Genomic DNA, 25,513 nt, shown 5'->3' on the forward strand with positions numbered 1-25,513 from the left:
ACCAACCAGCTTTTCTATTATTTGAAAACAATCATTTTCTTAAACTTATAAAACTGTTAGAAAAATTTTACTAAATGGAAGTAATTTAAGAGTTTACACCTATTATTGACACATTTCAGCCTATGATGCTTTAGTGTTGCAAACTAAAGAGTTCCACTTACAATTTACTGCTCTGACAAGTGTAATCGCCAGTTCCCATTCAAACCAATGTCCCACGTTAACATGGTTACCCTGTGAAACCATTAAAATTGCTCTATAAATTGTGTAAAATTTATTTGAACAGACATCAATGAAACAAATCGGATTAATAATGATACCCAATTTGTTTTTTGTTCTTTTCTTTGCTCATTGACAATTCATATTGAATGAATTTGCTGAAAAGGCAAGTAAAATTATTCACATGCACGCGCACATCCCCAGTTAACATGATCCCCAGTTGATCCATAACACTGGCATCCTCCGTCAGTGTTGTTGATATTGAATCACGTGTTCCAACCACGCCAGAAGAAAAATTGTTGATAGATGACGAGGGTACTTCTGTGAGTCAGAACGCAAAAGAGGAAAAGTCTCCTCGGTTGTCCTGTTCCTTGTAATTGATCTCATCTAGAAAGTTACTAAAGGAAAAGTACAGGACTGTAGGTAGATAGATTAGGGACTAAATGAGTACCTAAACCCTCTTTTCTGAGACACACTCCTTTTCTTATTTCAGTGTATAAACCATTCAGCCACACTTCTTCACTTCCCTACTTCGAACACTTTGGGGTTCAGACATCTTTCACATTCTCTTACCGCATCTCTCTCATCCATTTTATGGAAAGAAACCTCACTTCTGTGCTTGCCTTTCTTACCACTTCCAACTGTGCCTTTGGTCCTTCACTATCATTAATGTCTTTATCAGCATCTGTGCCTCTTTTTGTCATTGCACTCAGTGCAGCTTCTGTTCAAGCTAAGCTTTCAACTCCACACATCTGTTATGTAGATCCTTCAACTTTCCTATTGTAAGGCTGGCACCAGGATGTCTACACCCAAAAGGCACCATTTCTGGTAAAAGTCAAAGAACTCTGCAAGAACCAACGTCATAGAACTCTCTCACAAAAGCTGAAATCTACACCTGAATATCACCACGCGTGATAAATTGCAAATCACCTTTGCATTGTTTTACAAAGCTGAAATCTTCACCTGAATATCACAACAGTGTGATAAATTAATTTGGTACCAGTGGCGGATTTAGGCATGGGCGACATGGGCAGTTGCCCAGGGTGGCATCTTGTGCCACCCTTGTCAACAACTTCGGGGGCGTTCTCATTTACAATCACCCGAACCAGATGATATTAGTAAACCCTGCAACTGCTGACTATGAACGGGACTGGCTATTTTGTTTCCGTGAGATCTATGTAATCAATCGGCTGGCATGTGACTCTGAGCGACAATCAGGACCCGAATGATAGGATAATGAAAGTTAGGACGATTCAGAGAAATCAATAACTTAAAAAGATTACACTAAAAGAATGATCAGAAATCAATTAGAGCTTAAATCTAAATTAGAGGTTCAACTTAAATTGGAGTCAGATTAATATTGGAGTCAGATAAAATTAATAATGGAGTCAATTGATAAAGTGCAAATTAATAAGTGTTTTTGGTTCAGCGCTTAGAAAAGATAGAACAACACAGAAACCTTCAGGGGCCATTCTATTGGAATCCAACATCGAACCAATAGGTTTGGTTTTACCCCTCTCTTTTTACAAAGCTTTTTTTTTGTGCCTGTTATGACTATTTCTTTCTTGCTTTCTTTTCCATTTTCTGCATTTAGACAAAGTGGCAAGTATCCAAGGAACCTGCCTTGCATCACTCTTTTTCATTCAGAACTTTTCCCCATGCATTGTTTTTTTCGTCGTGTCTTTCTGCACTTTGATGTTGAAACAATGTCTGCCTTTGCTTTCTCAATTCTAAAGCATTGTCTTAGTCGGTCTGACAAATCCCCAACTTCTTGGTTGGAATAAAATTATTTAATGGATGCTGCTTCTTATTTGCCATAATCGACAATTAACAGGATTGATTATTTATTTTATTCTCTAACTTCTTAATAGACTGCTTTTCAACGTAATTCTTTGAATGGAAGGGACAAACAACCTACTCACACAGCCTTTTTTCTTTCTTTGTTGCTCTTCCACGGAGCAGCTCAGTGAGGAGGAGACGTGTATGTCTCACGTCTGGTGCCAAAGTCTAGTTATTTTAAAAGCTGTTATTGGATCCCATTCTGATTGCCAGTTAAAGTTAGATGCAGCTTATGTTGTCAGTCTTTACTCAGTTCTAAAATCAAGAGGCAGAAGATGAAACTGATCATAAGAAATAAGTGAAGCTTTATTCAAGAACCTTGTGTTGCAACTGAAGCATGTGACGTTCAACAACCCTGATAGCACATCACCCAGATGTCTTTTTGATGTGTGTGTTTACATCTGGAAGATTAACTTTTACGTTGTTTCCTCATCTGCAATAAGTCTATAAGACATATATGTCAATAAGTATGTCTTGGATGTCAATAAGACATTCAGCAGATGTCTTTGAGATGTTTATGATTTAGAATGTTTGTAATTCTGATCTTTTTAAGATGTTAAGCAGATATTCATTAGATTATGATGCTTTCTTGATGAAACACACTTTTAAACAGACTATCTATTAAACTGTGCTATCTGGGAAGTTTTTCACAGTGCCTTTGTGTCCTTGATATGAGACCATTTCTTACCAGCTAACTTTAGAAGACGATTGTGGCAGCGGGGGCGTGGTCGAGTGTCCTTCCGGAGAGAGAGAAAACGGTAAGGGCGCTTGCACCTGAGCTAGATTATGTGTAATACCTGTCTCTAATTACAGTGAGCATGGAGAGAGCGGCATATAAGCAGCCACACCACCAGCAGAGAGGGTAAGAGAGTCTGGCACAAAGAAGGCCACAGTGCTCCTGAAGCTGAAGCTGTTATGTTTAACCTGTTATGTTTATGAAGCTGATGTGTTTGTGACCACGTGCCTGTAAAGCTGATGAGTTTGTGAAGTTGTAAAGCACTGAAGTGGCCTAATAAAATTCCTACCTGAGCCAGGAAAAACTTGCTTCCCTGTGTTCTCCTTCCCGCCTGTTGTGAAACTGTTCTACACTGGTGCCGAAACCCGGGAATCATTGAGGTACGCCCCATGGAACCCTCCCAGTTGGCCGAGATCCTCCAGTCCCTCGCCAGCCTACATCAGAACCACCAACAATCCCTGCTTGAGCTCCGCCAAGACCAGGAACGGCGCTTCTTTGAAATCCTGCAATCTCAAGCAGAGAACCGGCATGCGATCCGGAGCCTTCTTGGCCAGGAGAGAGCCCTGGCTGCGACCCCGGACAACCGTAGCCCCCTGCCCCCCCACACTCCTGAAGATGGGGGCAGAAGATGACACGGAGGCTTTCCTCTACCTTTTTGAGCGGACGGCTGAGGTATGGAGCTGGCTGCGTGACCAGTGGGCGGCCAGGCTCCTTCCGCTCTTGTCCGGGGAAGCCCAGCTTGCTGCCCAGGCTAACCTCCTGGCCTATGATGATCTGAAGAAGGCCATCCTGCAGCAGGTGGGTCGAAGCCCTGAGCAGTATCGACAGCTCTTTCGGACCTTGAAGCTGGGGAAGTCCGACCACCCGTTTGCCTTTTCTCAACGGCTTCGAGATGCGTGCCGGAAATGGCTGCTGGCGGGGAACCATGACGTCGTGGGAGTCATCGATCAAGTGGTACTGGTGCAGCTTATCCTTCATCTGCCAAAGGGAAGTGGGTCCAGTGGGTCCAGTGCCACCGCCCAGCGTCGCTGGAGGAAGCTGTACAACTCGCGGAGGACCATATGGCGGCGTACCCGAGGGCGGAAGAGCCCTCTTCTTCTTCTTCTCTCTCTCTTCCCCCTCCCCCTGTGTATTCCCCCCTTCCCTCTCACTCTGCTCTCTCTCCAGAGCCCGTTCCTGCCCTGTGGAGGCGAGGAGCTCCTCCACCACTGCCAGTTCCCCAAGCGAGGTGTGGGGCACACCCCCCTGCCCTTACAGTGCCCCGCCGCTCTCCCTCTCAGGTGGAAGTGTCCGCCGATGCAGGTGCGGGCGTGGCGCCTGGGCCAGTCTGCTGGAGTTGCAGCTCCACAGGCTGCCCCTGATTGGGCCAGAGCGTACCAGATACAGGTAAGTGTCAAGGGGGGTACTCACCAAGCATTGGTGGACACGGGTTGTAACCAAACCACTATCCACCAACGCTTGCTTCAACGTGAGGCTTTGGGCACAGCTAACAAATTTACAGCTACTCTGTGGTGACCCTTGTTATAAAATTTCAGGGAACAAAACATAGAGTGGAGGCCGTGGTTAGTTCCCGCCTCACCCATCCGCTGATTTTGGGGATTAATTGGCTTGAATTTAGAAATGTATTAAAGGGAATATGCGCGGATGGGTCCTGCACTAAAGCAATGAGATATGCGATGCTCTGGCAGGGGAGGTGGAGCCAGGGCCGTCTTCATCTGCTCCATGTCAGGATGACATGAGGGGGGTAGAGGCTGCAGCCTCTCCCGTCCTTGGGGGATTTTCCGAAGGGGATTTCCCTTTGGAGCAGTTGCGAGACGAAACACTCAAGCATGCCTTTGACCAAGTGAGAGTTATCGATGGTCAACAACTCCAGCCGGGTGTCACCCTTTCATATCCTTATTTTGCACTTATAAACGAGCGGTTGTATAGAGTGACGCAGGACGCTCATACAAAGGAAGATACAACCCAGCTCTTAATACCGCGGAGCCGTCGGGAAATGGTGTTCCAGGCAGCTCATTATAATCCCATGGCGGGTCATCTAGGGGAAAGAAAAACACTGAACCGCCTAATAGCCTGTTTTTATTGGCCGGGCATTGGTGGCGATGTCTGCAGGTGGTGTGCAGCATGCTGCGAATGCCAGCTGGTGAATCCACCGGCCACCCCAAAAGTGCCATTGCACCCTCTTCCGCTGATCGAGATCCCCTTCGAGAGAATTGGAATGGACCTCGTCGGGCCATTAGAGCGGTCAGCACGCGGACATCGCTTTGTATTGGTCCTAGCGGACTATGCAATGCGATATCCGGAAGCAGTGCCTCTGTGCAACATCTCAGCACGCAGTGTTGCAGAGGCACTCTTCAAAATAATCTCCCGGGTGGGGATTCCGAAGGAAATCCTCACCGATCAGGGCTCAACCTTTATGTCATGGACATTACATGAGATTTACGAATTATTGGGCATTAAATCAATCCGCACCAGCGTTTACCATCCACAGACAGATGGCCTGGTGGAGCGACTTAATAAAACCCTTAAAAATATGATTCGTAAGTTTGTGCACGAGGATGCTAGAAATTGGGACAAATGGCTCGATCCCCTGTTATTCGCAGTACGAGAGGTCCTGCAAGCCTCCGCGGGATTTACCCCATTCGAGCTGCTATATGGGTGGCACCCGCGCGGCGTGCTTCATGTTATGCGCGAAGCTTGGGAGGAGGGACCTTCAAACAGTAAGAATGAAATTCAATACGTTCTTGATCTTAGCGCAAAACTCCACACTCTGGGGCAACTAACACAGGAGAATTTGTTCCAAGCTCAAGAACGACAGAGCAGACTGTACGACAGGGGAACTCGGCTGGGGGAATTTGCACCGGGAGATAAGGTACTCCTAATACTTCCCACATCGAGCTCCAAATTACTCGCCAAGTGGCAAGGACCCTTTGAGGTCGCACGACGAGTGGGGGATCTCGATTATGAGGTAAAGCGAACCAGTAGAGGGGGCGCATGTCAAATATATCACCTCAACCTCCTGAAATTGTGGAGGGAGGCGGTCCCTGTGACGTTGGCTACGGTAGTGCCGGAGAGGGCGGAGCTCGGGCCAGAGGTGAATACAAAACACAATCATTTCACCCCGGTCACTTGCGGAGACCAACTCTCACCGTAACTCGCAGAGGTTGCCAAGTTGCAAAAGGAGTTTGCAGACGTGTTTTCCCCTCTACGGGGTCGTACGAACCTCATACAGCACCACATCGAGACCGAGCCAGGGGTGGTGGTACGTAGCCGTCCCTACCGATTGCCCGAGCACAAAAAGAAAATTGTCCAGGAAGAATTGGATGCAATGCTCAATATAGGGGTAATAGAGGAATCCCACAGCGATCGGTCCAGCCCGGTCGTTCTAGTTCCTAAGAGCGACGGGTCTGTATGGTTCTGTGTGGATTATAGAAAAGTCATCGCGGTGTCTAAATTTGATGCATACCCATTGCCTCGCGTTGATGAGTTGCTCGATCGGTTGGGCACTGCTCGATTTTATTCGACATTGGATTTGACAAAGGGTTATTGGCAGATCTCCTTGACACCAATTTCCCATGAAAAAACAGCCTTCTCCACGCCGTTTGGATTATACCAATTTGTGATGCTTCCTTTCGATTTGTTTGGAGCCCCGGCTACGTTTCAGCGTCTCATGGACCGAATCCTCAGCCTGCATTCGGCTTACGCCGCTGCCTACTTAGATGACATCATAATTTACAGCAATGATTGTCCGTCCAGAGAGAGAGAAAGCGGTAAGGGCACTTACACCTGAGCTAGATTATGTGTAACACCTGTCTCTAATTACAATGAGCATGGGAAGAGCAGCATATAAGCAGCCACACCACCAGCAGAGAGGGTGAGAGAGTCTGGCACAAAGAAGGTCACGGTGCTCCTGAAGCTGTTATGTTTAACCTGTTATGTTTATGAAGCTGATGTGTTAAATGCCTATGTGCCTGTGAAGCTGGTGCGTTTGTGAAGTTGTAAAGCACTGAAGTGGCCTATTAAAAGTCCTACCTGAGCCAGGAAAAACTTGCTTCCCTGTGTTCTCCTTCCCGCCTGTTGTGAAGCTGTTCTACAACGATACAATTATTACAGAGAAGCAATTAAATAGAAGAGCTTTCACTGATACCAGCACAAATTAACAAGGCTTTCACATTATCTGTTTAATAACATTATTCCATTGTGTGATTCACCACATACTGTAAATATAGTTTAATTCTGTCCTTTTTGATAGAAAAGAACTGGACTTTTTGATAAATGATGCAATAACCCACTTATAGCCAAGGAAAGGGTGACAGTACTAGTTCATTAACTTTTATTGATTTGTTCATTGTTGTTGTTGTTGTACTGCTGTTTTGTCCACACTTGCATTTTGGTGTTCAAAAGACACAACTTGTTATTGTATATTTTAATTAGACTGTTGTTGCTAGTGAAGGTACAGCAGTCAAGCTCATTCTGGATAAACACAAGATGTCAAATGATAAGGAATCTTTCAGTCAGTGCCTTACAAATCTTTGTAGGCTAATTGAAATATTTGTTTAAAACAAATAATTTTCTCAAATAAAATAAAAAAATAATAATAAATCGAGGTTACAGTGAGGCACTTACAATGGAAGTGAATGGGGGCCAATTTTTGGAGGGTTTAAACAGAAATGTGAAGCTTCTAAATTTATAAAAGCACTTACATTATTTCTTCTGTTAAAACTCATGTATTATTTGAGCTTTATACCACAGGTCTGTAGAATGCTGATTGGTTCACAGCCGTTCTAAGGTGTGCAATTATTTTTCAAGTAAACACACGGCTATGAAGTAGTTCCAGGTCTTGACCGCATAATGGTTCCATATCACTTCGCCAAATTATTTCAGTTATTTCAAAGAGCCCTACAGGCTACCACAACAAAATAACCATATAAACAAAGTCATTGTGTAAAGTAAATCGGTTAAGAACGTCAAACAATGTCTAAAATATCCTACATATATTTCAATTTCGGTTAAAAAGAGCCCTCGCGCTCCCTCGTCACCCCTGCACTTGCTCACACAAATGTATACTGAGACTCGAGTCGCAACCGACAAATAGAGCCTTACCCCCACGACTTGATCAATACAACAATTTCTATTATCCAAAACAACTTTTATTGTTTCAGTATATTTCGCCCTAATCAGCCTCACATAGCTGTAGTGGAAAATACCGCGCTACCCCCCTCCCCCCGTTTCGCTTACACACACACACACACACACACAGAGAGGCTGTGTCTCATTTGGAAGGCTGCGTCCTCCGGAGGTCGCATTTGTCGGCCGCATACGTCATCGAGGCTGTCTCGTTTCAGAAAAGCGAGTAGGACATTTCAAATGCAGCCTTCGAATGCGACCTTCTTTCACGGGAATTCGGAGGATGCATGAGGTGTATCCTTCATGGGCTCTCACAACCCACAATTCTTTGCTTCAACGGAAATGTCTAAAAAAAAAAAAAATGACGCCAATTTCCCCGTAAATATGATGTTCAAACACAAGGAATGTTAATTCCCAAGTTGAAGTACCTCAGTAGATGGGTGCAGAGTATATAATATGTATAATTATATTAATATATCATTAAAAATAAAGTATTACAGTGTAAGTACACCTGTAAATTATATTTTCTTTTCTCTTTACATCATTATAACTCTCCTAAAATTTACCTCATACATTCCCGTCCAGAGGGACATTGTTCCCTTCTCACTCAAAGCGCTCGCGCTTGTTAAAGAGTGGCGTGATGTCATAGCAACCATGTTACGTCCCATTTCCGTTTGTCCTATGAAGGCCGTCTCGTTTAAACGAGGCTTGTTTAAAGGAGGACACTCGGTATACTGCAACCTTCAAAGGACACATCCTACCTAGCACGCAGACTTCGAAATGAGACACAGCCAGAGAGGGAGAGGGAATCATATGCTGCAGCCCTGAAAGGACCGAGCCACACCAACCTAGTAGAGATTAACGACCTTTTCAAACTTATATTCACAGGGCTGGAACAGTAGTCGTGAGTAAAAGAGATACATACAATATATTAAAAAAATAAAAATAACAAAAAATCAGTTTACACATGTATACTTTGATACTATGTTAGACTTGGGTTTGTATTACTCTAGAGCACTATTAAGATTATAGAATTGTTAAACTTGTTGACAAAATGAGATCATTAATTAATACAATGTGGAACATACAGGGTATTAATTCATCCAGTTTTGCTTACAAAACCCAAACCTTAGATTTAAAAAAAAAAAAAAAACATATCAAACATGGACATAATAATACTACAGGAAACTTGGCGCAGAACTGATAAAGTCACTCTTTGTCCCTCAGGATACTGTGAAACATCTCTATCCTCTTGAAAGCACGAAAGAATCACACGTGGGAGAGATTCAGGGGGCATCATAATCTGGCACAAACAAGAAATTGATAAATACATCCAAACAGTTAAAAAAGAAGAATCACACATCTGGCTCAAAATCAACAAGCACCTTATCCAAACAACAAAAGACGTGTTCTTATGTACTCTTTATATTCCTCCCTCTGAATCTCCATACTATAATGAGGACATCTTTGAATCTCTCCACAGTCAAATTAACCACTTCCAGGCCCAGGGAAGTGTGTTGATCTGTGGGGATCTAAATGCCAGAACAGGATCCCTTCCTGACTACACTACAGATAATGGGAATAACTATATTTTTGGACAGAACTTCCCACAAAACATTGTAAACTTCCCAAGGTATAATTCTGATGCCCAAGTGAATAAAAACGGGAAGCTTCTGATTGAGCTCTGTCAAAGCCTCGGCCTGTACCTCGTCAATGGCAGGGTGAGAGGGGATTCTCTGGGAAGGCACACCTACAGTTCATTTCATGGTTGCTCAACAGTAGATTACATGATCACAGATTTAGATCTATTCTCTTTCAGAGCATTCACGGTCAAACCACTAACACCCCCTATCAGATCACAGCCAAATTACGATTTACCTAAAAAGGACAACAAATTTGAACATAAATTCACAGCCCAGTAAGCTGTACAACATTAGAGAGAAATACAGATGGCTGCAAAACAGCACAGAAAAATATGTGACAGCAATGGACCATCCAAAAGTATGCTCACTTATAGACAACTTCCTCAACAGAGTTTATCCTCACGATGGAGATGGTGTAAATCTGGCCGTGGAGAACATAAATGATATATTTGATTATTTGGCAACTTTAACCTCAGATCCTCTAAGAAAAACCATAAAATTAAACAAGAGAATGAAATATGGTTTGATCTAGACTGTAAAACAATGAGGAAAAAATTAAGACAATTATCAAATCAAAAACACAGACAACCAAACGATGCAGATTTGCGCCATCAATATTGTGAGGAACTTAAACAGTATAAAAATACACTCAGAAAAAAGAGAGAACAGTGCATGCAAAATCATCTAAAAACTATTGAAGAATCTATAAATTCTAACTAATTCTGGGACAATTGGAATTCCCTGAATAAAAAAATAACATGAACAATCAGCCATACAATATGGAGACACCTGGAAAAATCACTTTGAACAACTTTATAGCGAAATAAAAATGAACCCAGAACAAACCCAAATATATGAAAAAATGATCAATATGGAACATACAATTGGTAAATACCAAAACCCATTAGACTACCCCATCACAGAAAATGAATTGATTGATAAAATCCAGACCCTAAAAATCAAAAAAGCAAATGGACCAGATGACATCCTCAATGAAATGCTGAAGAACACAGAGCACAAATTAAGATTGGCCTTACTAAAACTGTTCAACTTGGTTCTGAGTGTTGGTCATTTCCCTGACACATGGAATAGAGGACTCATAACGCCCATTTTCAAAAGTGGAGACAAATTAGATCCAAACCATTACAGAGGCATCTGTGTGAGCAGTAACCTGGGGAAGATGTTCTGCAGTATCATCAACACAAGACTCGTTCACTTCCTTACCGAACACAATACCTTAAGCAAAAGTCAAATTGGATTCTTACCAAATTTTAGAACATCAGACCATATCTTCACCCTACATACCCTGATTGATAAATACATCAACCAAAACAAAACCAAAATATTTGCATGCTTTGTAGATTTCCAGAAGGCCTTTGATTCAATTTGGCACCAAGGTCTACTGTCTAAGCTTTCAGAAATTGGTATGGGGGCAAAACATACAACATCATAAAAACAATAAATGTGCAATCAAAATTGGCAATAAACAAACTGAGTTCTTCACTCAAGGGCGAGGTGTGAGACAGGGCTGCCCACTATCACCAATTTCTGACAATGTATATGATACAGACAATATATACATTGAATTGGCGAAACTACTAGAACAATCAGCAGCTCCTGGCCTCACACTACATGACTCCACTATAAAGTTCCTCCTGTATGCAGATGATCTGGTCCTGCTGTCTCCAACAGAAGAGGGTCTACAGCAGAACCTGGACATCCTGTATCAGTTCTGTCAGACCTGGGCCCTGACGATTAACCCAACTAAAACTAAAGTTCTAACATTCCAGAAAAGACCCAGATGTCAGGGAAAGAAATACAGTTTCACCCTTGGTATGATCAAAATTGATCATGCCACAAACTACACATACCTTGGATTGAAATTCAGTGCAAATGGAAACCTCAACATGGCCGTGAATGAACTGAAAGAGAAACAAGAAGGGCTTTCTATGCCATTAAAAAATCTATCCAATTTGAAATACCAATTAGAATCTGGCTCAAAATATTCCAATCAGTCATAGAACCTATTGCACTATATGGCAGCGAAGTTTGGGGTCCTCTCCTAAATCATGAATTTGACAAATGGGACAAAAATCTGATTGAAGCCTGCATACAGATTTTTGTAAAAGCATTCTTAGGGTACAGAGAAACACACCTAATAATGCACGTAGGGCAGAATTAGGCCAATACCCCCTATTAATCCACATTGAAAAAAGAACCATTAAATTTTGGAAACATCTAAAATTGAGTGACCCCAAATCTTATCATTTTAAAACCCTTAAAAACCATGAAGTGAACACTGAGAAGAGTCCCCTTATTCAGCTGGTCCTGAGGCTCCACAAACAGACTAACATGATTAACATGACTAACAATAATCAGCCTCAGGACACTGACACCCTCATCCACAGAATCCGGCCCAACCAAATGATTAATGCACAAAAAGAAAACTACCTAACTTATTGGAGTGAAACAACACAAAAACAAATCAAACTACAATGTTATTTGGCCCTAAACAGAGATTACATGACAGCAGAATACCTGAGCACAGTCAGAGACCACAAACTGAGGAAAAACATGACGAGGTACAGACTGAGCGACCACAGCCTGACTATAGAGAAGGGCAGATACAGACAGAGCTGGATGCCCAGAGAGAGCAGGTTATGCCTGTACTGTAGTCAAGGAGAAATAGAAACAGAGATGCACTTCTTAACCACCTGCCCTAATTACAATGAAATTCAAAAACACTTCTTTCCCAAATTTGAAATTATTTGTCCCAACTTCAAAAAGTTGAAGAATGATGCACAAGCTCAATATTTACTTGGTGAACAAAGAGACTGCATTTCACTAGCAGCAAAGTACATCAATGCCTGCCACAAAAAGAGGGAAGAGTCGACCAAAGAGTGATGCGCCCATTTATTCAGGCACACACACACACAAACACACACAAACACAAACACACACAAACACAAACACACACAAAGACACCTGAATTCACACAAACTCCTGTACACACACATATGCAAACACACACACACCACTGAAAGTATATACACTTTTTTTTTTTTTTTCTGTTTTTCCACACTTCTTCAATACAGAATTTGTTCTGCTTTGTTCATTTTTATTTTTCATGCTCATATAAATGCTTTGGCAATACAATGTACAATTTGTCATGCCAATAAAGCTCATTTGAATTGAATTGAAAATTGGGAGAGAGAGGAAGGGAGGGAGAGGGAGAGAGGGGGAGGGGGAGAGAGAGCGGGAGAGAGAGAGCAGGGAGGGAGAGGGAGAGAAGGAGAGAGAGAGAGAGGGGGAGAGAGAGAGAGAGAGAGGGGTGGGGGGCAGGTTTACAGCGCAAGCCTCCGTTGCTGGTTCTAACATGACGTTTTCGAATTAGCAACGGAGGCTTGCGCTGTATCAAAGCTAGATACAATATTGTATTGATCAATACAACAGTTTCTATATTATCTGAGATATCTGTGGGAAAAATCCTCGTGGACACACATTATACGCGTAACGCACACACTTAAGGCCCAAACATACTCGTGAGAGAAAAACAGAGTCATCATGTCAGCGCACTCATGCATCTCAGAGGGGATGAAAAAAAGTTGTTATGGTTTATAACGGGAATTTGCTGATTTTGAAGCGATGTTACTTCTGACGAGAGCTGCAACAAAAAAGGTAACCACAGATTACCGATCTCTCTCATTTTCTGAGTTTCTCTCTTTCGATCCCTCAAATACAAACTCACACACACTCACACACGCACAAACGCACTAACTTGTTACTCCAGTAAGTCCTCGAGTAAAGCAGCGCAATACTCCGTTGCTAGTTCTAACGTGACGTTTACGAATTAACAACGAAGGCTGCGATTGTGTTAAATCAAGACGCTGAATATGTGGTGAAAGAAAGTAGTTCCACTCACAAGAACGTTTTAGAGACGAAAACCAGAAAATGTCTTGAGATAAAACCCTGAACAATGTATTAAGGTGTGGTAACCGTGGTATAAGCAGAATAATTGACTCCGGCCATTGAATTGTTTAAAAATAAAACTCCGCTGCGTTGTGACTGCATTACCACCTCAGGTGTGCATTTTAATACATGTTTATGTCTTGTGGCTTTTGAAACAGTGAGTTTTTCCCATTCACCTCCATTGTAAATGCCTCACTGTAACACAGATTTGTGCTTTTTTTTAAAGAAAGGGAGGAGCAAGTCAAAATACATTTTTGTAGCAATCAACATTACGCCACAAATGCTTTGGATTGAGTTTAACTTGTATTGAACCCGGAATATTTCTTTAATATACATGGGCCTTCTTTGACCTACGTTTGTACAATTCAGAGAAACACTTTTCCGGGCTACGTGATTACGTCACTGTTTACGCGCTTTGTTACAGGAAGCTTGAGAGAAGTGGTCGAGTCTTTCAGATAGAAAGGAGAAATGGTTCTCTCAAAGTAAACATTTGTAATTACTGTGAAAGTGGGGGGAGAAAACGTAAACAGTACATTACGAGCTCAATTATATTTAATTATTCCGAATTATATGAAGGATTAAAAAGTTTTGCCCAATGTTTTGATTTTAGAGGACGAATACAGAGGAGAAAAGCAGATCATGCTGTCAAAACGGGTCCCGTACTGCCGTGATACCTCAACTTTTTTAAGTTCTCTACGGATTATGTTTTAGGCTTTTTTATATTATTATTATATATGTTTCTGCAGAATGAGGTCTCTAAACAGCCAGGGGAGACCTTTGCACCTTGTCTCTGTCTTTGGAAGTGCATTTAACAGGATAAGAACTACTCATTATTTAATTTATGAAAAGGAGCCTGTTTTGCTTATGAGAAGTTCACGAACGTTGGTCAGAGGTGCCAATATTTTTGCTATCAGAAAATGACACACACATGTCTAAGTTTGCAGTTACTATCTGGTTACTCATGCATATGAATTGCATTTGGCTTCTTTGTAAGCATTTTACTCTCTATTGTCCCTCAATGTCTTTGTTTCAGAGTTGAGCCGCTCAGTTCAAACTCTGCAGTATGACCTGAAAAAATCTGACATCACTAAATCTGGCAACAGGAAGTTATTCTTTGACACTCATGCAATGGTTCAACTGCTGGAGGGAAGCGGTCAGATTTCTGTTTTTCTGTTCATTCAAAATCAGTCTGTGGGATTGAGAATCTTCATCTAAATGCATTTTGTCCATCTTTCAGGTTTCACAACCCCGCAGGCAGAGGTCATCATCAAGATGATGGTTAATATTACAAATTCTAATATGGACGTCATGTACGGTGACATGGCTACAAAGACACAACAGGTGAGATTTTCAACATTCTTCTAACACATTCGTACTCTTCTGGTTAATGGAGTGTTTCCATGACCTATGACCCTTACTTATTGATTTAGCTCGTGAGGAAAACCAGAAGTCTCATAAGGTGGACCTTAAACCTTGTGTATTCTATTTGTACATAATAACTTTTGATGAACTGGTGCAGAGTGATCCAGCAGATGGAAATGACTTCAATAAATCTGATGATTTGTAGAAGGAATAACAACTTTAATTTGTAAAAATTAATAAATGAAATAAAATCAATTTAAAGATGAATATTGAACAAATGCGATTAATACAGATAATAAATGTTGAGTAAATATATCCTAAGGATATAACCAAGGACTAAGTCCTGGAACTAACTTAACAATACAAAGTCTTGTCTTTATCTAATGAACTAAGTAAGTAGATGAGAGAAGTTAAAATACAGAATGTGTCGAGATGAGGCCTCAAAGTTGGAGATAAGATGCGAAGAGGCAGAGAGCTGAGGTGTTAGTCTGGTACCCAAATATTTGTTAAAGGTCTTCATACCCTCTTGAGACTGTGCCAGAAAGCACTTCCTTTTTAGGTTTCGCACGATGTTAAGCAATAATTTAAGGTGACAGGTCAGGTTGTTATGATCTATTGAAGTGCAAAAACTGCGCTTGAGTGGAAAGGTAAACTACAGGCTCGCTCTTATTTATGCAAAGAAGCTGTACATTTTCTGATTTTATGTACACATAATTACATTGGCTGCCTCTGTTATTATCTGGTATAACTCTTGGTAAAACCTTGAGAGACCCAAGTATAGAGATTTATGTTTTCTCATTGATCAAGTTTTTTGGAAGCCACTGATTATAAAAAAATCTTGAATTTTGTGTGACTTCAGAAAGCAATGGCCAATCGTCGTCATCTTTAAATAAAAAAATAAAAAATCATAATCCTTTCTTTTACCACTGTTTGAATCACTTCTGTTGTATTCCTCATTTATAAGTCACTTTGGATAAAAGTGTCTGCTAAATGACTAAATGTAAATGCAGTGGCAGTCTATAGGGGAAAATCTTGATTTTTAAACACATTTAGCTTTCAAGTGACTATTGTGGGACTTAAGCAAGCTGTGACATTCAATATGCAATTTTTTCCCACCAAAACTGTTTTTGTTTTACAGTTGAAAGTGTCAGCTATTGTTATATGTATTTTATATTATTATTATTATTTTATACATTTATTTAATAAAAAAAAATAAAAAAAAAATAGGTTTGCCGTAAACAAACGTTGCTACTGTTCTTATACCAGAGCCCAGATCGAGCATTTTATTTATTTTACTTGACTACTTTTATTTTACAGGAGATCATGTTACAGAAGGTTATGTCTCACATTGCTGCTGTGAAAAAGGACATGATCATTCTGGAGAAGAGTGAATTCACAGCATTACTGGCAGAGAATGAGGTGAGACATCTGTTCATTTGTGTTTTGTAATCTCTTATCATCTTCCACACTATTGGTTTGCTTGAAAAAAAAATTCTTAGAAGAAATAAATCTTTGTAAATTAAATTAAATAATTGTATTTACTAGCTGTGAGCAAATCATTCAATTGAATTAGTTCATGAAGAAGTAAATTGAAATAAATAATTTTCTTTACTAGCTTTGAAATAATAAACAAATCATTCAATTGAATAAGGTAATAATTATTCCAGTTGCCTCCAAACTCTCACTTCTTCGTAACAGTTTTTTGTATTATTTTGATATTATCTCATTAAGGATGGAAGTACTATGTGTACTCTCTGTCTCATATTTTATTTTACAGAAAATCAAGATTAAGTTATTACAGCTAAAGATGCAACTCATTGTAAGTTTATGGGACAATATAACTTTTGATATATTGTTCTACTTTTGTCCTTTTACTCATCCAACTGATTTCACTTTTTAAGTTATTGTAGTTTTTTGTTTTCTGCTATAGGATGTGATGAACAAAAAGCGTGCAGACACCATTTTGGATATGAATCTAGAAAAAAGTCATGTGAAGGAGATGGTAAGTATGGAAGCAACAGATTTGTTGCTTATTTTATCGGATGAAGTGTGAAGTTTGAAGGTGACTGCTGCAAAAGCTTTAACTCATATGTGTTGTTCTTGGTCCAGACTGCAGAATTTAACAGGCAGCTTCTTGGGACCAGGCATGAATTGATGGAAATGGTAAGAAATAAAAATAAACACTAATGCTTAGGACAATAAAGTCTTAATTTTTTGTATTAATAATATTAACTGGAACTACTTTCTTAGCATTCAGAGCAGGATCGGCATGTGACACAGACCAACATGAAAATCGACACCGAAGTGGCTGGCCTGAAGACTATGCTGGAGGCACATAAACTGGATTCAATCAAGTATCTTGCAGGTAAAAATGTCAGGATTTTGAGCAAGCCATGCACTTTGCTGCTGTTGCCTCTTTACTGGCACTTCTGATTAGATCATTGTATGTATTACATCTGTTGGACTGTGCAAACTGGATGCAGTCCTCAGGTTCTTTTTTTTATAGGCATAAATGAGGTAGAAAATTATTCTTAAGCTTGATCATTTAATGAAGCACAAAAACATAAAGTGTGTCACTCAAGTGACACTGCTCTGGACAAAGATATTTACCACAGTGTGTTTGCTTCCTAAGTCCACAAGAGAGCACAACAAATACATATAAGCCTGACAGCACTGTGTTAGATTATTGTAGAGTACATTCCTTGCTGTTAAAATGCACATTCCATTCTCAAATCTTTAGTAAAAAGTAAAACGAGACGAAAAAAAGCTTCAATAGACTGTTCTATGTTAATATTGTATTGCACTGGTGCACAGTACTACCCCATTGATTGGTTTGAAGTCATTGTCAGTGCATGGCACACATCCAGAATTGTACAGTTGAAGTCAGAAGTTTACATACACTTAGGTTGAAGTCATTAAAACTAATTTTTTAACCATTCCACAGATTTAATATTAGCAAACTATAGTTTTGGCAAGTCATTTAGGACATCTACTTTGTGCATGACACATGTAATTTTTCCAACAATTGTTTACAGACAGATTGTTTCACTTCCAGTGGGTCAGAAGTTTACTTGCACTAAGTTAATTGTGCCCTTAAGCAGCTTGGAAAATTCCAGAAAACTATGTTAAGCCTTTAGACAGTTAGCTTCTGATAGTTGTTGTACTGAATTGGAGGTGTACCTGTGGATGTATTTTAAGGCCTACCTTCAAACTCAGTGCCTCTTTGCTTGACATCATGGGAAAATCAAACGAAATCAGCCAAGATCTCAGAAAAATTTCTTTGGACCTCCACAAGTCTGGTTCATCCTTGGGAGCAATTTCTAAACACCTGAAGGTACCACGTTCATCTGTACAAACAATAGTATGCAAGTATAAACACAATGGGACCACACAGCCATCATACTGCTCAGGAAGGAGACACATTCTGTCTCCTAGAGATGAACGTGGTTTGGTGCGATAAGTGCAAATCAATCCCAGATCAACAGCAAAGGACCTTGTGAAGATTCTGGAGGAAACAGGTAGACAAGTATCTATATCCACAGTAAAACGAGTCCTATATCGACATAACCTGAAAGGCTGCTCAGCAAGGAAGAAGCCACTGCTCCAAAACCGCCATAAAAAAGACAGACTACAGTTTGCAAGTGCACATGTGAACAAAGATCTTACTTTTTGGAGAAATGTCCTCTGGTCAAATGAAACAAAAATGTAACTGTTTGGCCATAATGACCATTGTTATGTTTGGAGGAAAAAGGGTGAGGCTTGCAAGCTGAAGAACACAGAGGGCCGTGAAGCATGGGGGTGGCAGCATCATGTTGTGGGGGTGCTTTGCTGCAGGAGGGACTGGTGCACTTCACAAAATAGATGGCATCATGAGGAAGGAAAATTATGTGGATATATTGAAGCAACATCTCAAGACATCAGCCAGGAAGTTAAAGCTCGGTCACAAATGGGTCTTCCATATGGACAATGACCCCAAGCATACCTCCAAAGTTGTGGCAAAATGGCTTAAGGACAACAAAGTCAAGGTATTGGAGTGGCCATCACAAAGCCCTGACCTCAATCTGATAGAAAATTGGTGGGCAGAACTGAAAAAGCGTGTGCGAGCAAGGAGGCCTACAAACCTGACTCAGTTACACCAGTTATGTCTGGAGGAATGGGCCAAAATTACAGCAGCTTATTGTCAGAGGCTTGTGGAAGCTACCCAAAATATTTGACCCAAGTTAAACAATTTAAAGGCAATGCTACCAAATACTAATAAAGTGCATGTAAACTTCTGACCCACTGGGAATGTGATGAAAGGAATAAAAGCTGAAATAAATCATTTTCTCTACTATTATTCTGACATTTCACATCACAAGTAGTGATCCTAACTGACCTAAGACAGGGAATGTTTTCTACGATTAAATGTCAGGAATTGTGAAAAACTGACTTTAAATGTATTTGGCTAAGATTTGTGTAAACTTCTGACTGAATTGTAATTCACAGTTTTAGCATTCAAATGTGCATTTTTATCTTAAATTCGACAAATATTCGAATTTGAAATTATAATTTGGCAGTCATAAAGACCTACGCATGCATAGTCACAAAATGTTCCCTATTCCACATAATTGTATGGATACAGTGGCACTGCAGATGTACTTTATAGAGGTCAAGATGTACTGAAGTCAGTTATTTAAATACAAGTTATTCATTTGCAACTATTTCAGTTGAATCATTTTGATGCATAATATTTTTTTTTTGTTTTTTTTTTTTTTGTACTTCTGCTAGGTTCAGTATTCACATGTCTCACAGTTGTACTTGGATTCTATCGGATATGGATGTGAACGTCAAGAGACATTGTTCTTCTTGAAAAAACATCTCATCAGCTTCAAGCCATTGGAAGAGCTATGGCATTTAAACTTAACTTTTAATGCTTTTTAAGATTTCTTTGTTCTTTTAGGACACTAAATTATGTTTATATACCTAGATCAAGCATGCAAAATCTTGCATTAGTGTCTTGAAGTTCTTGCTTACTACAAAGTCAACAGCCTAAGAAGCCTAAGACATATAAATATATACCAAATAATTTGTAAAGTAAACATGTTCACACCATTCTGCATCTGAGATTCAAGAACATAAATTCACATATGCGTTTCACAGTTTTAGCAAATTTTACAAAAGCTGTTTTTAGAACAGACGCATATAAAGCCAAGTTTGCATGTCATTCTTTGTGTTCTTTAATAGTTCATCCTGCATAATGGTTGCATGATAAAATTATGCCGTTTAAATACACTGCATATTATTAAATAAAGAGCAGTTCAAGAGATTGAGGGATCACATTATATGTATTTGGGAGCAGTACACCAAAGACTGTTGCCAGAATAAATGCAAATATCCTGTTACACTTTATTTTACATAGCTCTTGACTAGAATGAGTTCATTGCATCTCAAAAACATGTGGTGTCCTAAAGTTAGCATCTGAGTTATCAAATTAAGCATTTTGTATGTTGTCTTTTTTATCGCTGAGAACTTATATGCACAAGATATGTTACATAATTTGTATTACATATATTGTTTTATGATAATGTTATTCTTATTTCAATAAAAGTCATTAAATAGTCTCTGTGCCTTTGGGAAAAAATGTGAACATAAACTAAATAGTATCCAGTGCACTAGAGGGCAGCATTAAGTGTTTGTGCATTAAACTGGGAAGTACATAAGAAGGAAATGAGCGGAGAAGAGTTTTTTCTTCACGTGGGAATTGACAGGCATTATGCATACAATGTGCATACGAGTTTTGGTACGTTACGGTGTTGTGGTTCATTTAAATATATATGTAATTTGTTTGGTCACATTAAATAACCATTAGAGTTTATCCAGCGGCTTACTAGTTTCGGGAAGTATATGTATTGCACGTTCATAAGTTTTCTATGATAACTGCTAGCTGGTCTTTGTAGCTGCAGGATGCAACTTTAATTGGATTTAATTAATTGGAATGGTCCTATTGGCAAAAAACAAACAAAAATATACCTTTCATCTGCGAGGATGTTCATGACTGTTATATAATCATATATTATATATCTGCATTTAATGACAGTCCAGAGCTCTTTTTGTGGTTTGATAAATATTAAATTCTGTACATCTGAGATTAAATGTATAGGTAATTGCTTTTCTATGTTTGGTCTTTGCAAAAGCACATAATAACTTGAAATGATACGGTAGACCAAGTACAGTTGTAACACTTTTTGCTGTACTGCACAAATACAGAGCAGAATAATTTCTTCACATGAAATACCTTTATCTGTCTACTAACAAAATAAATGTCAAAAACCTGCACACATTGTGCCTATTTTCTACAATTAGTGTTTGAAGACAAGGAGGGCTTTTGTTACAACTGTCCCTATACCAGGTACATTTCTGTACTCTCTATATCTATCATCTATCTAAATTCATTATTCATTTGTTTTACTTATCTAAGCTTTCTGACTTACAGGTTCACTCAGTATTTTTTTCCTCATTTTAAAAGTTTTACATCTAAAGAAATAAATAGAAAATTTGAAACATGTATAAAATCATGAGCAGTCATGTGAGACGAAGAGTTCAGTCAAATTAGTAACCTTATAAAAGCCCTTTTATTCTACATGGGGCAGGGGCACCTCATGGGGACAGCCATGTTAGAATCACATGACCATCTAAATAATACTCACTTAATCTCAGTAACTGCCCTGTTATTGGACACTTTCATTCATGGATTAAATTAAAGGGATAGATCACCCAAAAAATGAAAATTCTCTCATCATTTACTCCCCCTCATACCATCCCAGATGTGTATGACTTTATTTCTTCAGCAGAACACATTTGAAGAAAAATAGACAAATATCTCAGCTCAGTTGGTCCTTATAATGCATTTGAATGGTAACAAGATTTTTGATGCTCCAAAAAGCTCAGACAATCAGCATTAACGTCATCCATACGACTCCAGTAGTTAAATTAATGTCTTATAAAGCGATACGATCAGAGTACTCAGGTTCAAATAAATATGGCTGTTCAAAAACTTGTATCTCCTCTTCTGCTCTTGGATGACGTTAATGCTGAGTGTGTGCTTTTTGGAGCATCAAAAATAGTGTTACCATTCACATGTATTATAAGGACCAACTGAGCTATTTTTAGATTTTTCTTCAAATGTGTTCTGCTGAAGAAAGGAAGTCATATACGTCTGTAATGGCATGAGGGTGTGTAAATGAGAGAATTTTCATTTTTGGGTGAACTATCCCTTTAATCTGGGTTTACCGTGCATAATTAATTTCGTCAATGGCATTGGTAACTGAAAACTACTGTGTTTGAATGATGCAGCATCCAGGCCACTAGGTGTCAGTGTAGCCAATGTAAATCACTTCTACGTACTTCAAAAAATTACTGAGTGCAGCTTTAATAAAAGCTAACAAAACTCTTGAAGGAGCATTGGCAAACATGTTTCTTGTGTAGAGGGTACAGTTGTAACTGTTTTTTTTTTTTTATCTGTCCCCCGCTGATCACCTTGATTGTTTGACTGATTTTCTCCATGACCTTACATTCTAGGATGTCCCAAAATACTTTAACTGAAGGTAGACAAATCAATAATTACAACAAGTAACATTTCCTTTCATGGTCATTTAGAAATAATGATTTATTCACAATGAAAGACTAAGAAAATTAAAAAAGTACCCCCCAAAACTGTTCTCTAATAATTTCACATCAATGTGGACTATGTTCTTCAAATTTCACACACATGCTAATGTGAATATGCATACTGAAAATGAAATTTCAAACTTGCATTAGAACCGAAATATTCCCAGTGTTTCAACTGTACTCTGTCTACCCAATTCTAACAGTCATTCATCTCATTCCTTCTAGACCCAGAGTACATCACTGTCTCCTAAGAGAACATGACTGATGCTTTCAGTAGCAACAGTGAGGCAGTTCTTCAACGCTCTGTGAACGTGTCCACCATCGCAACAGGTAGCCTAGGTGGAAATTTGGTGGAGCTGTATCAGATAGTTGAGACTTGTCATTTTGTCACTAGTCATCAATTCAAGAAGGTAAGGCAACATCTCTAGATGTCATCTGTCAAGTTGTACACAAACAAATAAAAACATTATGGCAAATTAGGGCATCAATATCTCCTGATTTAACCACAGGTAGCCTTACAGTTTCCAGATGAACTCTTGTCTGATGCTGTCCCAGTCTCTGCAGAAATAGAGAAAGAAACCAAAGCAAAGACATTTGTTTTAGGAGATACGTCATATGGCAGGTAAGAGCTATGTTGAAAAGTAATTTATTTTGCGGCAATATAGCCAGAATTCTTACTTCCAGACCATTGTCTTTCCTTTTCAGCTGTTGCGTGGATGAAGTAGCCGCAGAACATGTAGGAGCAGACTGTCTAGTGCACTATGGGCCATCTTGCCTCAGCCCAAGTAGACGACTGCCCCTTTTGTATGTGTTTGGGAAGAGACCTATTGATATCCAGCAGTGTGCTACAGCCTTTAAAGAGCTTTACCCTGACTGCCAAAGTCATGTCATCATCTTGTATGATGTCACCTATTCATATGCAATGGGTAATTGCTATTGTCCAGCTAAACATTTAATAATGGTTAGTTAATTGCGTGCCTGCACTTAATATATCTCATCTCTTTTCAGGTGTTCTCTGGAAGCTCTTGTGTGATATGTATGCCAATATTGTGGTCTCTATTTTAAAAGCAGATGGTGCTGAACTAATCCAGGACAGCTTCTTGGGTAGTGATAACTTGGACTTGCATGATGGAGTCAATATTAAATTTGGTAGACAGTTTTGTGTAAAAGAGGGACAGAGCATTGATGATTACAGTATGTTCTACATTGGCCAGGAAGGCCTGACTCTTACAAACTTCATGATGACTTGGAACCATTGTGCCTTCAGCTCATTTAATCCAGAAACGTCCACAGGCCGAGTTGAATCGATTAAAATCAACAAAGCACTAATGAAACGCTATTATGTCATTGAGCGGGCCAAGGATGCCGGTGTGGTGGGCATTTTGGTTGGCACATTGGGTGTTGCCAACTACCTGACCATCATTGAGCAGCTGAAAGACATTATTCACAAAGCAGGCAAGAAGAGCTATATGTTCGCCATGGGAAAGATCAATGTTCCCAAGTTGGCAAACTTCTTGGAAATCGATGTTTACGTGCTAGTTGCCTGCTCAGAGAGCTCACTGCTTGATTCAAGTGAATTTTACAGACCTGTGGTGACTCCATTCGAGATGGATTTGGCTTGCAATAAGCACCGGGAGTGGACTGGAGAGTATGCCACAGATTTCAGAGATTTACTGCCTGGTATGTCTTTCATTGCATTAATAGTTAATGGTGCTTGCTAATGCAAGTATCACAGTTACTATTGTCATACTTAGCATGGGCAACCACCAGTCAGACTTTCTTTAGAAAATGTAAAAATCTAGTTTTTAACATGCTACACAGCACTAGAAAAATATTGTAATGGTAATATTGTTTTGCTTCATATTAATACTATGGAAATGGGGTTTGAGATGCCTATGCTAAGATGTGTGTTTTAACTTATTATGCTCCTTGTAAATAAACCAGCTTATAAATCTAGGATCAATAGTAGATTAATTGACTGTAAAAGAAATCAATGTCCATATATGGTATTGTTCTGTGATCTCCTGACCTGAAAGATGTTTATTATAGGTGGAAGCAGCCATGTGGACTTCCGAGAACCGAACCAGTCTACCAATGAGGAGGAGACCACAGATGTATCACTTATCACAGGAGCTCTGCGAACTTCTTGTTCCACCAATTCGTCAAAGATAATAAATGGCACATTAGTGTTATCTTCAATTGTCCCCAAGAATCAAAGTCTCACTGTTGCCAATACTAACACTGCAGGTACGGAGCCAGGAGTAATATCATTGCAGAAATGACTTCTTAAGGTTCAAGCTTGGAAATGTGTAGGTCTTGTGATTTGAAGCAGAATATAATCAGGAACTGTTTCTTTTGCAGCATCATTTTTGGCCGGCCGTAATTGGCAGGGACTGGAGCCCAAGCTGGGGCAGACGCCAGTGGTGAAAGCTGTGGAGGGACGGAGAGGCATTGCAATCGCTTATGAGGAGGAGGGTGTGAGAAATGGAGACTCTTCGACAACACCTCTCCAAAAATCATAACCTTCAATTACTATTGGACCATGAGAAGACATCGAAGGACTGCTTTCATGCACTGTCAGTCATGTACTGACAAATCACATCAATGATTGAAGAGTATGCATTACATTTGCCATAATACTTGAGGACATGTTTTAAGTCCCTTGACAAGGCTTGCTGTTCCTGGTTAATAGCAAGTAAGGTATGTTAAATTTAAACCTCCTTTTGTCATTTGGGTCATTTTTGACCAGTATTGAAAACCATTAAAAATGAATAAATTCTTGATTACTAATAGCACTAAAGACCCCCCCTTTACAAAATTCTGTTTTGTTGTGGTCCCAAAGTGTATAATGATTGGGGAAAAAATGGCTACATCCTGAATATTAATGACATTTTAAAGAATTCAAAAAAAAATTAAAAACTTGGCAATGGATGTCTCAGTTTGTTTATTTCAATAATTTTGGGCATTTTATATG

General features: G+C 39.6%; 2 protein-coding genes across 3 annotated transcripts; both read left to right on the forward strand.

The window, feature by feature from the left end:
* The first annotated feature begins 13,928 nt into the window (after positions 1-13,928).
* LOC127451871 (mitochondrial calcium uniporter regulator 1-like) lies at positions 13,929-20,492 on the forward strand. Of its 2 annotated transcripts, XM_051716898.1 has the most exons (9): positions 13,929-14,422; positions 14,564-14,683; positions 14,768-14,871; positions 16,210-16,311; positions 16,670-16,711; positions 16,823-16,894; positions 17,002-17,055; positions 17,143-17,257; positions 19,660-20,492. In XM_051716898.1, the coding sequence occupies exons 1-9, from the start codon at positions 14,278-14,280 to the stop codon at positions 19,713-19,715; spliced, it is 810 nt and encodes a 269-aa protein (XP_051572858.1). In that variant the 5' UTR covers positions 13,929-14,277; the 3' UTR covers positions 19,716-20,492. The 2 variants fall into 2 exon arrangements, with proteins under 2 accessions (XP_051572858.1, XP_051572868.1); XM_051716908.1 differs by lacking the exon at positions 16,670-16,711.
* A 100-nt stretch (positions 20,493-20,592) lies between these two features.
* Positions 20,593-25,488, forward strand: LOC127451797 (2-(3-amino-3-carboxypropyl)histidine synthase subunit 2-like). The gene is made up of 7 exons (XM_051716741.1): positions 20,593-20,671; positions 22,765-22,949; positions 23,049-23,161; positions 23,245-23,465; positions 23,548-24,219; positions 24,589-24,786; positions 24,901-25,488. The coding sequence occupies exons 2-7, from the start codon at positions 22,797-22,799 to the stop codon at positions 25,059-25,061; spliced, it is 1,518 nt and encodes a 505-aa protein (XP_051572701.1). The 5' UTR covers positions 20,593-20,671; positions 22,765-22,796; the 3' UTR covers positions 25,062-25,488.
* The last annotated feature ends 25 nt before the right edge of the window (positions 25,489-25,513 follow it).

This window comes from Myxocyprinus asiaticus, chromosome 2 (assembly GCF_019703515.2).
Source record: "Myxocyprinus asiaticus isolate MX2 ecotype Aquarium Trade chromosome 2, UBuf_Myxa_2, whole genome shotgun sequence".
NCBI classification, from domain to species: Eukaryota; Metazoa; Chordata; class Actinopteri; order Cypriniformes; family Catostomidae; genus Myxocyprinus; species Myxocyprinus asiaticus.